Genomic DNA, 14,747 nt, shown 5'->3' with positions numbered 1-14,747 from the left:
TCATCCCCCTTCAGCAATTTATCACATTTACAAAAGTCTACAAAAATTGGAAAAACAAATTATGACAAAAGGTCAACCATTCTGAATGCCATGACTTATGCGATGAACTAATTTCTAAATGTTTTGAGGCGTAAGACCAGGGGTGTCCATGAAGGCCGGCGTCCTGCACAGTTTAGCTGAAACTTCCCTCAACACACCTCCCTGAAAGTTTCTAGACTGCCTAATAAAACTTTGATTAGCTGGATCAGGTGTGTTTGATTAGAAAACTATCAAAACTTTCCGGAGACACAGACCCTCCAGAAGCAGGATTGGACACCCCTGTGTAAGACTATTCAACAGAAAGCAGTATAATGTATTTTGATGAAAATTACATAAGCAACTAAAAATGCAGACAATTGTACATAATCAACTGCATAATCGTGTCAAAGCATTTGCATTTGTCCCAAACAATGAGAATTTGCTTATATGTTGTGAACAACTGACTTGATGATGTGGAGGTTGAACAAAGTGTACTTTCATTTCTGATCTGAGAAATGCTCCAAACCGACTAAGAAAACTGTACTAAAGTATGTTGGTGCAAATGAAATCAAATCTGATTTTAAGAGAGTTTATAGATGTGCATTGAACCAACAGGCAGATTTGAGTATGGATGCCTCAGATGGGTCACCTTTTTCTGCCAAACTCCCTGTTGATGTAGGGATTTCAGCTGCGTTGCCCAATATCTCCTGTGGTTTATGTGCAGGTTCATCAGCTGATGCGGGCAGCACGTAGTGGAACGAAAGATGGCCTGGAGAAGACCAGAATCGCTGTGATGAGAAGAGTCTCGTTCTTACATCGAAAGGACCACTCTGGTAATCAAAAAGTGTCTCAAATTTTATTTCAAAATGTCTCATATTTTGAGCATCCGCCCCACCGTATTTTTCTTCTTTGATAGAAAAAGCCTTGTTCAGGTAAAAGGCAATTATACGTTTCAAAATGCTTTTACGGAGGAATGGGGTGACTCATTGAGTTATGCCGGACTTCCTAATGGATGGCAGTTGGATGCATGCTGTAAATTTAGACAAGAGAGAAAAAAGCAGATGGAGTCGAATGCCTCCCAGTGCTTACATTTTGAGAACAGGTCGCTGGAAGGAAGAGAAAAAAAGTGAATTAGATGACGTCAGCCAACAATTTATGATAAATCCAACTGGTTCTTTCATACTGAAGGTATACAGGAAAATTAAGGGTAAAATTGTTGTGGATCGGTCTCCATAATAAATGCCTTTCTGCACAATGGGACAAGGTTAGCTTTTGGAAATGGAAACTGACAAGATGCCTATTGAAACTGTGCTCTAAATGTTTACCAATTCTATGTTTCGAATGCTTCTGCACTCTCTGTATAAGAGCTAAACCTTATACTTAGACGCCCTGTTATCATTTCTGTCATTATTTTGAGAGCTTGCAAAAGTGTGTGTGAAGCTTTTGAGGCTTTGGATTTCTGAAAGGTGTAAAATTCATTGTGAAAGCTTGTTTGGATGTAGCTCAGTACAGCCTGTACTATACTGTTGAAATGTACTTTTTGTTTGTGATCTCTTTTGAATTGTAATAGGATAATAAGCGAATATTTTGTTTTGCTTTGTAAGGATAAATAAAACATTTGAACTTGTGTTTTGTGTGCTGTGATGACAGATGACACTGAGGAGGATACAGGGTATTTGGATGTGATGGTTTCAGAGGCAAAACACCCACCTGCACAGCTGGGACCAATGCCAGATGGACTTAGCAGCCAGCAGGTGCGTGCGTATCTATTTATTGGAATGAAAATGAGAAGGGCTGTATTTAAAATGCATTTAAACTGCGTGTGCACACAGCCAATGCCAAAATACACATTTGAGGAAACAGCATTTTGGTAATGGGGTTCCATTCTAGATTATATAGATGTATGGAACGCGACCAAAAGCCGCTTTTCTTTTCAAATGCACACAGCTATGTTATTCTTCCCATAAAGCCTTTCTTTGGTATTTTGTCTGTGAATGACAAGCTCTTTCTTCTCTTTCACAGATTGTTCGCCGCCATATTTTAGGCTCCATTGTGCAAAGTGAAAGGAGTTACCTGGACTCTCTGAAACGGATCTTGCAGGTAAGAGTTTACGGACCAGTGCGTCGGCTCCAGTAATAGCTGTGTACGGTACATTGGTTGAACAGCTTTTGATGGGGTAAAAAACTTGCTCTTCTTTCAGTGCAGTGAGATCAAACAAAAATTCAGCCCTTTGATACTTCAAAAGAATGTTTTGAGGTGTCGCAAAAAATTTAAGTGTAGATAAAATACTCAAGGTGAATTTAGGCTCCATTCACACAACATCGGTGTAGTAAAAACGGAAAAGTTTTTTCTTTGCATTTTGGAAAAAAATATCGTACACGCAACAAAGCTTTCAAAAAGATCTGCGTTTACACGGATCCGAGAAGCACAGCTGTGCACATACGCTTTCTACTAAAAAAAAATATTCATTCGATTTACACAATTTTTTAAGGTAAGTGGTTGCAATAAATTTATTTAAGCTACATTTAAACAAACAAACAAACAAACAAATTGAAAAATAAAATAAAAAACTTTTGTTTAAATGTAGCTTAAATAAATTGATTGCAACCACTTACAATTAGTAAATTGAATGAATATTTTTTTCAGAGTACAGAGCGATAATTACTAACAATCAAGATATCAAAAGCAGTTTTGTTTATAAAGTAGGTTTTTAACTTGTTTACTGAACTATAAAGAGGCAAAATTTCTCAATTTCAAAGTTGTGTAGGCTGCCATTGTTGTTTTGCTTATACATGCACATGCCTAAAGACTGAATTTATACATGCGCATGATGTCACCGTTATCACAGATTACGGGACCATGTACAGTGCGCGTGACACAAATTTCATCATCAGAATAGTACGCGCACCTCTGGATTTTTGTAACCACATACACATTACACTGTAGTATGTAGTATGAATGTACACTCTAAAAAAACAAACGGTGCTATATAGCACCAAAACAATTGCTTTGGATCGTAACGATAGAAGAACCATTTTAGTGCCATATAGCACCGGTGAAGAACCAGTGAAGCACCAGTGAAGCACCAGTAAAGCACCAGTGAAGCACCAGTGTAGAACCATATAGGGGCCATATAGCACCACATATGGTTCTACATAGCACTATATGGTTCTACACAGGTGCTTCACTGGTGCTTCACTGGTGCTTCACTGGTTCTTCACCGGTGCTATATGGCACTAAAAATGGTTCTTCTATCGTTACGATCCAAAGCAACTGTTTTGGTGCTATATAGCACCGTTTGTTTTTTAGAGTGTAGTATGTAGCTCAGCAGCTGCATTTTTGCAGCAGTGCGCATGCTTTAAACATGTACGAGTCAAATAAAGTATAAATGCAAGGCTGTGCGTTCGACTGTGCGTGTAGGTTTTCGTATATGTAAAAAAAAATCAGTGCTCGAATTGAGGGGGGGCTGGGGGATCCTGGACCCCCATAAGGCATTAGGGACCTCCTATAAGATGTCAAAATTATACTTAGGGGGGTCCCTCAGATATTTTTATTTTAGTACAGATAATGCTGACAAACTCAAATAGATGATCAAAGTCAAAATAATCAAGCAGGTATTTCTGTGCAAAATAATAACGTGTAGTGTCTATAAAATCATTAATTTCAGTATTTTTCTTATTATAAATTAACGTTTAAGGAATTGTATATAAAGTTTAGTTGTTATCATTTACCGCAACAATCACAAATTATATGTATTATTTGTCTGTTTATCATAAATACTTTGACATGCTAAATCTCAAAATTAAATAAAAATTAACTTAGCCGGGACTTCCCAGGCAGGATCACATTTGTTTTTTTTTAGGTTTAGTTATCAAAAATGCTTTTTTGTTAATTTTTTGTGTGATGTTCTGAACATTGTGGCTTTAAAATGTTATGATGAATCATTTAACAAATGTTTATCCAGCCTTTCAGTTTAACTTAAAAAAGAGAGTAAAATACCACATTAAGAAACATAAATTGGATGCATTTAGGTTTACTTGTTCTTTAATGATTTCATAATTATTGTCAGTGGCATCACTAGGTCCTTTTAAAATTTCTGCCCAGTACACCTAAAAAATCTGATTTAGTCCACAATTTGTACACAAATTCGTAGTCGCTTTTAAGTCCTATTTAAATCTCATGAAAACGTCAGCAGTCTTCGGCTTGGCTCCGTCATTTGGCAAATTTTTCAATTTTTTTCCGATCCTGCAGCCATGGATCAAAGTATATAGTGTACATTAGCTGATGAGATCTGCATCTGTGTAGTTCTTTAATAAAAAAACAACAGTTTACAAAATGTGATGTCGGGGCATTCTTTTTTATATATATATATTTCTGCTATGTCATGTTGCATGGTGGGGAGCCCCTATAAGACCTGATTCAATTCAAGCACTGAAAAAATACACTCTGGGCTAAAGGCGTCATTTAAGTGAATTTATGCTTAAAACAAGTCAAAATATCTATATTTTTACCCCACTGGAAGTTTTTCCACCAGCATTTTTTGGTGATTTTCACAAAGTTTCACAAAATGCCTTCCAGAAACTTTTTCTTCTATAGACATACAAATATATCAAATGAAAAAACAGACCCTCTGCTTTCAAACAAATTTTTATAAATTGGGTAAGAATGGAATTACAGATTATTCTAAAAACTCTTCAGGAAAGCGTCATTGTCAGGGAAATGTTTTCTGACAATGCCGCTACTGACGGGTTATCTCGCCAATTAAGAAAAAAAACGCTTCCTTGCCAATGACGAGGATTTCCGGCAAACTGGCAATACCGCTATTATCCACCAGGTGGCGCTCGTCCGCAACTTATAAAACCCAGAAGTATCGCCCTTGGGCAAACATCTGCATGTCCGTGTATGTTTTGAGGATCGCTTTGAATCTGATCTCTATCAATAGTCCTTCACAAAAATTGAATTATCTCAGCTTTTATCTCAAAACGTAGTGTTTTTGAAGAAACCTACCCGTATTTGAAAGGTGACAAAAAGAGGTTAGGATGAAACTTTTTTGTTTAAAAGCAGTGGGTCTGTTCTTTCATTTGATATATTGTATGTTATGTATTTAAAGAAGAACATTTTCCGGAAGACATTATACTTTTGTGAAAATCGTGAAAAATGCTGGCACTGGCTGGCAACGTTTAAAAAAAAAAATGCTGGCAGGGAAAGAGTTTATTGATGAAATAACTCATCAATGGCGGGAAAGAGTTAAGCACAAATTAACTTACATTGTATATTGTTCATCTTAAAATTTTCCTAGGTCATTTTGCTCATCAAGAAAATGCATCTACTTTAAGAATTTTTCAATATTTGTACTGAAAACAAGACAAAAATACTAAGTTAGACAGTCATTGACATAAAATAATTAAATACCTTCTATAATTAAGCTTTTGGAACGGCATATGAAATATTTAAGAGTAATGTTGAGATTCTTCTACAATTTCCCCAAAAAGTCAACACTATAAATTTTCTTTAAATATTGTTTTTGCATTCATACAATATTCACAGTCAATTAAATGAAAGCAGCAGGTTTGCTGGGTTTCATAGTGTGAAGTTTTGTTACGCATAATTTCAAATTCAGCTAGTGGTTGAGAGAAAAGCATTCGTTATCGCCTGCTTTTGAAGGTAGAGGCACCGTCGAAAATTGAATCACAGATCAATGACAGCTTTACGCTCTATGACATCTAGTCATTCAGCATCTATCTTCAAGCTTTGTTGTCAAATCAAAGCTCTGTCAGGTGAACTTTACAATCCCCGCACTCCTTATAACACGTTAGACATGGTCTAGTTGACTAGATGAGGAACATTGGCACTGAAGAAGGTAGAGGGAGGTGAGGTAAGGGGTGCGTAATTAAGTTTGGTAGTGCTGTTGTCTGGGGGCGCATCTTTAGTGAGAGAAATCGTCTCTTTGCCTCATCCTTTGTCTTATTTTCGCTTTGTCAATATTTCATTAGCGTTGGAGACTATAGGAATGGAAAGAAAGCGGGCATAAAAAATCGTGTGTGTCCACAGCCTAACTAGCTAAGTCTTTGCTTTTAAAGATTCAGTCTTTGCTGTTTATTTACGGATGCCAATAGCTCGTTTTCACAATTTAAGGTAATTAGGCCTAAACAAACATTTTATTTATATTTGAGACAAGATAAAGGTAAGTATCATTGGAAAAGATTTGAACAAATAATAATGTTATTAGTTTTGGGTGTTTGTTGTTTGGCTTTAAGAGAAACATTTTATGAGATTTATATTGTATATATTCTATATATATTCTAGCTGCTTGCCATATATAAACCATTAACTTTAAAAACTAGTAAGATTCTCTATTATTCAGAAAAAGGCTGTTGTCCTTGAAAGAGAGAACAGCTAATAAAATACAAAACATAAATTAATTGATTCAGATAGAAAGGTAGGTGAATCTGAATTAATAAGCATGCATATATCTCCATGTGTCAAATATGTGCATTATTTCAAAGATGTATTCATATATGCAAATAGGACATTTTAAATCTTATATTCAAATAAATGAAATGGGTAATAAAGTAAGGCACGATTTATACCTCCCTGTTAAGATTCATTCTACACACTTTTAATCTCCTGTCCTTGTCAAGGTAAGGCTAGTCAAAGCTGTAAATTAAATTATTCTCCATGCAGAAATACAAAAAAGGTTTCACCCTTAAAAGAATAGTTCACCCAAATTCTTCTTACTGTGCAACACAAAAGAAGAAATTTAAATTATTCATTGGATTTTTTTGCATGCAATTACAGTGAATGAAAACTGAAGCTTTAAAAAATATAAGAAATCTGGTCAACATTACTTGCGCGCTATGTAACCTATAATCTTCACAAGTCATATCGTATCTCGAGTATCATTACAATCCAGAACAATCTTCAGAGCAATTTCCTTTTATCTTCAAAATAATAAAGCCAATGCGCTATTACAAATGACAAGAGTGACTGTAGATGTCAAGGTGAACATCTGTTGGGTGAAACACTTTTATTCCTGTATATAAGTTGGAGCACACATAAATAATGCATAAAAACATTCCCATGATCCTTTAGGAATACCAGCGACCTTTGATGGAGGCAGAGCCTCGGATCCTCAGCATCAAGAAAATCCGACCTATATTTTTCCGTCTGTGGGAAATCATGCAGTGCCACTCCATGTTCCAGATTGCCCTGGCATCTCGGGTGGCCGAATGGGACACTAGCGAAAAGATCGGAGACCTGTTCGTAGCTTCGGTAAGTATGAAAATCACTGTAATGCAAAATGCTGTGCTTTTTTAACCCAATGCTGGGTAAATATTGGACAGAACACATGTTGGGTTGTAAATAAACCAATGCTCAGGGTTCCCACACCATAGTTAACTTCAAATTCAAGGACCTTTCAAGGACTTTTCAGGTCTAATACCTTCAAATTCAAGGACTAAATGTGGGGACACATTTCAAGTGAGAGCAAGGTTACATCATGTTACCTTTAAGGATACATTGTTACAGTTCCCTTTCGAGGGAACTCGCGCTGCGTCACTAAGGTGATACTTTGGGGACGCCTGCAGGGGTAAGTGCGTCTGAATGTGTATATCAAATTCAACCAATGTTTAGGCTTAATGACAAAGACAGGGTGACACGGGTGCCAGGCAGTATATCGCTATCTGAAACATTGCCAAATACGGCGTTACTGGGACACAGGAAGTATTGCAAGGGAGATGCAGCTTCTGGTTCCCTTTTCAGGTAACAACAGTTACTTACGTAACCTGAGTCGTTTTCATGTGTCAAACCTAACTATGCAAAAAAGCATTTTGGAATGAATCAACATTTGCTACAAAAGGTATAAGCATTTAAAGTGAACAGTTTAGCATGTGTGCTTAAAAAGTCTAGAATTTTTATGATATTATCCTACACTACACAGTGAATAAAATTGATTTTTTTCCCAAAATAAATCTTGCATAAAATAGATTCAAGCACTTTTAATGACCTGTATCTATGTATGTATATTTTCAAAAACTTCCCAGGGCTCTGTATGCTGCATTTCACTGCATTGCAACCCAGCATAGGTTTATTTATCACCCCGTTGGGTTAAAAATAACACATCAGAATTTAGAGTGCAACTGCAAACTCTCACATAAACCACACACAGAACACCCATGCAGCTTAAACTGGAGCATTTATGTGTTGTTATGGTGCTCTGTGACTAATGTTAATAAATGGACAGCTGTTTAGGTACCAACAGTGTTGCTTTGGTTTACTTCAAAAGTGGAGCCAATTAATATGAGTAAGGGTGGCTGTCTTCTAGCACAGCGAGCGCAGGTAAAGCGTGTTAACATTATTGGGCCACAGGGCGTTTAATGGGCTAATGCATGAGTTTGCGTTGTGACCCTCCTCATAGGAAACACTTTCTTAGACCACTCTCATTATTTGTCTGTTTAAAGAGAGTGTTTGACCCCTTTGACCTGCTTTTATTGCATAGCACTGCTGGTCTTTATAAAGCCCCCTGTGCAAAATGAGCTATTACATTTATAGCTGAATTTGCACTGCTGTGTATTGGAAAGTGTGGACACAGGAATTAAACAGCATGAAATGTATCAGTTATTATTGAGTTTACATTGCAAAAGAAATGAATACACAATATGTAAAATTTTTACATTTAAATGTCCTAAAACTACTAGAACAGTGCAAGATATTTTTTGTAAGATACGAATTTGCAGTTTTAAAAGCTTTGTCATATGTCACACTGCAAAAAATGATTTTCAAGAAAAAATTCGTAGTATTTTTGTTTTGTTTTCAGTAAAAATATCTAAAAATTCTTAAAATGCTTTTTCTTGATGAGCAAAATGTCAAAAAAAGTCTAGCTTTTAGACCAAAAATATAAAATTTAAGTGATATTGTGCATAAAACAAGCAAAACAAATCTGCCAATGTGGTAAGCAAATCTTTTTTGAATTTAATGTTTAAGAAAAATTTTCAAAAAAAAAAAAAAGCATCTTTCAGAAAAAGCATCTTATTTTAAGAATTTTTAGAGATTTTAATTGAAAACAAAACAAAAATATTAAGAAAATGTTTTCTTGAAAATAATTTTTTGCAGTGTATCGACATAGAAAGTGATGACCATACCTCACTGCAGCCCCCCAGGGATCAATTAGGGGACAGATCCCTTGCTCAAGGGCTCAAACAGGCGACCTTCGGGTTACAAGCACGATTACCTTGCCACTGAGCCACAACTGCCCCAACATGTCAAATATGTCCGCAGGGTTAATACAGGTCCAGTTAAGACTTCTAGTGTCTGGTAAAACTGGACTGCTATGGGTTTGTAAATAACACGAAGAGTTTTAAAGTGACACATGTATCTCTGTGCATATATTGAAAATAAAATTCTAGCATGTGTAGTTGCATTTCCTAATGTGCTTTGCGTCTCCAGAGAGGAGACACTGTTTAACCGAGTTTAACATCTATTTGTGGCTTCTCCTTTCTAACTCTTGCGAGCACTGCTGTTGTCAGCAGGCCTGTTCGGCTTCAATCAAAGGGGTGTGAATGGATGGCTGCCATTTTCTCTACTCTAAAAGACTGAGTAGTAATAGAGTTTTGCGGATGTTTACTGTAGGTCCCTGAGATGGTAAACGGTGGCACTTTACATAAAAAACACACTTAAATTACTTTCTACTTCCATTTCTTTGCCCTGTAACCACCTTTAAAGTAGCCTGACCGCAACATTTCCATTGTAATTTTAGCTCGACAGCAGAAAAGAGAAACTGTCTGTGCTGCGAGGAGAAGCCTAAACAAAGCAGATAATGATGAACATAACTTTAAGAAATGAAGAGAAATCTCCTTGTATTCCCTCACAGTTCTCCAAGTCCATGGTGCTGGATGTATACAGCGATTATGTCAATAACTTCACCAATGCCATGGCCCTCATTAAGAAAGCTTGCATGTCTAAACCAGCATTTCTGGACTTCCTCAAGGTAAGGGCTGATCTTTACTTCTAATAACACTTATGGACATATATATTTAACTCAACTTCTGTCGAGGCAGTGCTTTTTATAGATTTTTAGACCCAGGACTTTGTTTCCTGTCATTTACCCGTGTTTTGGATATGAATTTGAATAAGTCAGAGGTTAGTTTCAGAGTTAGCAGATTTGTTTTTCAGGCAAGCCACTTAACCCTTGTGTGGTGTTCGGGTCTGTGGGACCCGTTTTGAATGTTTACTGAAAGAAAAATTATGCAATTAATTGTTGTTCCAACCTCAGATTCATTGGCCTTGGCTCATTTTCTATAAAGAACATAAAAATAAACAAATTTATAATGACTGTACACTGTTCACCCCCCTACGCATTTATATTACATATGTGGTGTTCGGGTCCACTGGACCCGGGGTTAATAAAAGTGTAAAAATTGAATGTGCTATGTAACTTCACTCTGTTTTTCTCCTACCTGGGACTCATGTGAGTGCATGAGTGTGTTTTTATATATGTCTGTACATATGTGATGGATGCATGTCAGAGTTTTCTCCTTCTGCTTTTGCTGTAATGCCGCAAGGATACAACATGTTATATGCCGTGCATGAACATTTGTCTGTACCTACTGTCCCAAACACTTTACCTTCTGTCTAACAGGAACCATTCTACATTTTACCATTATAAAAAATCCATAGTTTTATTGTAGTAAAAGAGTAGTAATCATGGTTATTTGGTATATTGATTACCATTTGTAAAACCATGGGTTTACCACAAAACCTATGGTGTGTGTACCTGCTATTTATCACGTTGTGGGGACCAAATGTCCCACAAAGATGTGTGTGTGTGTGAGAGAGAGAGAGAGAGAGAGAGAGAGAGAGAGAGAGAGAGAGAGAGAGAGAGAGAGAGAGAGAGAGAGAGAGAGAGAGAGAGAGAGAGAGAGAGAATAATAGAGAAAGTAAAATATTATCCATGTATTTTCATCATTCTAAGTTGTGGCCAATAGCAACACATTGTGCTTCAATGTGTGTGGACCAGATGGACACAGTATATGTGTATAAAATGCAAGAAATGCATACACAACACAGCTACACATTAAAAATGTGCTTCTTATGTGTTGTGTTGGCTGGCATGAACAGGTTATGTGTTTAGTGTGGATGATGTCTTATGATACGGCATCTGTTCAGTTTGGGGCTTGTGCTGTGTAGACTGACACAAATGTGTACAATTTCAAAAAGTTCAAATAATTAAACATCAACAGTGATGAAAAACTTTGTTTCATTTATACTTTTTTAAGATAAATATGATTTTTCCCCCAATATCTGGATCAGAATAGAATTTTCTTCTTTTATTCCATATTACCACAAAAACGAATGGCACTTTAGTTTATAAATAGTCCTCTACCAGTGGTAAATGACCAATATTAACCATAAATTCTGTCTATATTACTTGCAATAAGGCTAAAGTTAACATCTGTAAACAATATTACATAAATTTGTATGAATGCATTGGTTTAAGATACTAATAATGCTCTGGGTCCACCAGACCCACAAACATCGTCTAAGTAACAAAAATACGAACACCACACAAGGGTTAAATTCTAATACTTAATGTATTCTAGGTTTAGATGTTGTGTTTACTATTTTAACCCTAATAATTCCCTTGGGGTAAATTTTACCCCAAGCCACATTTATTTAGTTAAAAACATGGTTCCCTTCATTTCAGTGGACTAAGATTTGGTGACTTTTCCAGACCATCTGTCAATAATCATATAAAAAAACTGAAGAAGTGGTCGTCCTAAAGAAATGTATTTTTATTTAATATGGTTTAAATAAACCATTGGGGGTATAAATGACCCAAAATGAAAATGAATGGGAAATGAAAAAAAAACCAATGCAAAATCTGAAAATTCCAACCCAAGCGACAATGGTAAAAAAAGGGAAAAAATAATGAGAAAACTATACATAAAATGACACAAAAAAGAAAGTCATGCCACGAACACGAAAAACTATTTATAGAAATTCGTGTTGACTGACACGAAAAAGGCATTTGTGCTCAATGGCATGAAAAAAAGTGGAAAATCATGTGCATGAACACGAATAAATTAATCAAATATTTTGTGACTTTAAGACGACTTGCTGTGAGATTGGGTTTCATCTGCATAACGCGTCAATCATTTTATTAGTCTAAAGCCCTGATAAGACTATATTTATAATAAATATTTCATAATATTTGTTCGTGTTTTGTATATATACTATTTTGTTGAAAAGATGCAGATACAAATTGAACAGTTAATCATAAAATATATACAGAGAAAAGATATATTTATATTTGGAGGGGCACTTCAAATGTGGTCACTACGTTGTGTTAATTTGGTCCTGACTAAAGAAAAAAATTGGAACAATAGGTAATTGATGAAGAATGATGAAGCTACATGCACAATATTTGTGTAGTACACAGCAATAATATGCTTTTGATAGAAAGTTTCTTTAGTAACTTCGAAACCATTTGAACTCCACAAATACTTGACCCTAGTCGGACACTTATGTTTTGAAACCTGCTGGAGGGCTCTGAAGAACACCAACTTTCTGACAGCGCACAATGTTATGACTGCCAAAGTCTTTTGGCAAGAACTAAAGAATCAATAGTATAATGCAAACCTCCACCCACCTCTCTTGCTCTCTTAAGTGCCAAGATTCTTCTCCTTTAAAATTGCTGTGTTTTTCTCTTTGACTTTATTTTCCTTTCCTCCTTTACGTCCACAGAAGAAGCAGGCATCCAGCGTTGACCGCATAACCCTCTACGGTCTGATGGTGAAGCCCATTCAGCGCTTTCCTCAGTTCATCCTTCTCCTGCAGGTCAGTATTTATCCATAAACTGTTTTCACCCGCCACAGTCTTTTAGAGTGCTGGAGGGGGCGTACCCTATCAAGTGACTGGAAATTGGTGGCCAAGCAAGTTTATTAGAAACTGAACTACTTGCTGAGACCATGCCAGGTCTTTTGGTAACTTATTGGCTGACATTTCTCTCCTGGCAAACAGCCATGATCCAGCGTTAAATGCATGTATCATGGAGGTCCAAGGTCTGATTTGGAAATAGGGAATTTAAATAAGTCAAAAACAAGTGCATGCATTGCTTTAAGGGACACTCCACTTTTTTGAAAATATGCTCATTTTCCAGCTCCCTACGAGTTAAACATTTGATTCTTACCGTTTTGGAATCCATTCAGCTGATCTCTCGGTCTGGCGCTAGCAATTTTAGCATAGCTTAGCACAATCCATTGAATCTGATTGGACCATTAGCATCGGGCAAAAAAAGTAACTAAAGAGTTTCAATATTTTTCCTATTAAAAACTTGACTCTTCTGTACATCGTGTACTAAGACCGGCAGACCGAAAATAGTCCCCTGCTATTGAAAGTAACCGAGGGGACTATTTTCATGCAGTGCGTAATATCACTACGCCTGCTGCAGCCATGTTACATTAGCAAAGTCCTTGATTATTAAGCCAGTTTGAGGGTATAGTTCCTAGCCATATCTGCCTAGAAAATCGCAGCTTTTAATTTTCTGTCGGTCTTAGTACACAATGTAACTACAGAAGAGTCAAGTTTTAAATAGGAAAAATATCGAAACTCTTTTGTTATTTTTTAGCGCGATGCTAATGGTCTTATCAGATTCAATGGATTATGCTAAGCTATGCTAAAAGTTCATAGCGCCAGACCCGGAGATCAGCTGAATGGATTTCAAAACAGTAAGAATCAAATGTTTATGTTGTAGGGGAGCTGGAAAATTACCATATTTTCAAAAAAGTGGAATGTCCCTTTAAATTAATGTGACCCAGTCTGTGAAAATCCAGCTGAAGTCAATTTTGTGATTTTATTGTTTTTACAGTAAAAGAATATTCTTTGAAAATATAACCTTAATATTATTAATAGGGCTGTCAAAAGATTAATCGCATATAAGATAAAAGTTTGTGTTTGTATAATAGATTTGTGTGTGTATTTATTATGTATATATAATGTATAAAAAACATTTGGAAAAACTGTGTTCATTTATATATTTTTTATTTATTTATATATTATATAAAATATATCAGAATATACACATATTTACACTCAAAATTACACACCCACACACATTATTCAAAAACAAACTATTCTTTCGTATGCGATTAATAGCGATTAATCGCAATTAGTTGTTTGCCAGCCAATATCTTTAATAATAACCGAGTAAGGCCATGCCACAGATTGAAATCGATCTGAAATCTATGATAAAGTCTAACTTTAATGTTCCAAATCTGATAATCACATTATGCGATTTTAGGCTGGATTTCACAGACAAAGCAGAAGTGTTTTACTGCTCTTTGCTATGTGTTTAATGAAGATGAATGACAAAATGCAACATACAGTAATATAGCCTAAATAAATCATGGACTGTGTTGCAAATCCTCTGAGGCCTATTATACAGTAGCTTTGTTTAATAGTTGTTGTATAATATGGCCCAATTGGTAGAGGTTTGGAAGAGGATTGCACAAAGGTCATACCTTGATAAATATGTATACATGATACAAATGTATACCTTAAATATACTTGTGTCGCTTTGGATAAAAATGTCTTTCAAATAAATATAAATGATACGCAGATCAAAGCTTAGCCAGTAAGCAATGACAAACATTTCTGTTTTGTTGTCAATTATTCCTTTAAATAAATAAGCATGCATGTCACGTGCCCAAATGTCAGAGCGACAACAGGATCTA

The 14,747-nt window shown here is 35.9% G+C and overlaps 1 protein-coding gene across 6 annotated transcripts in view; it reads left to right on the top strand.

Moving 5' to 3' along the window:
• arhgef10la (Rho guanine nucleotide exchange factor (GEF) 10-like a) overlaps nt 1–14,747 on the top strand; it is a 172,205-nt gene that overhangs the window by 37,672 nt on the left and 119,786 nt on the right. For all 6 annotated transcript variants that reach the window (XM_073811800.1, XM_065241163.1, XM_073811799.1 and 3 more), the window contains 6 exons: nt 743–851; nt 1,669–1,772; nt 2,041–2,118; nt 7,111–7,290; nt 9,887–10,003; nt 12,760–12,852. In XM_073811800.1, the coding sequence (XP_073667901.1) occupies nt 743–851; nt 1,669–1,772; nt 2,041–2,118; nt 7,111–7,290; nt 9,887–10,003; nt 12,760–12,852 (681 nt within the window). The remainder of the gene's footprint in view (nt 1–742; nt 852–1,668; nt 1,773–2,040; nt 2,119–7,110; nt 7,291–9,886; nt 10,004–12,759; nt 12,853–14,747) is intronic.

This window comes from Paramisgurnus dabryanus, chromosome 14 (genome assembly GCF_030506205.2).
Source record: "Paramisgurnus dabryanus chromosome 14, PD_genome_1.1, whole genome shotgun sequence".
NCBI lineage: Eukaryota > Metazoa > Chordata > Actinopteri > Cypriniformes > Cobitidae > Paramisgurnus > Paramisgurnus dabryanus.
This window is presented reverse-complemented; position numbering and strand designations above follow the sequence as displayed.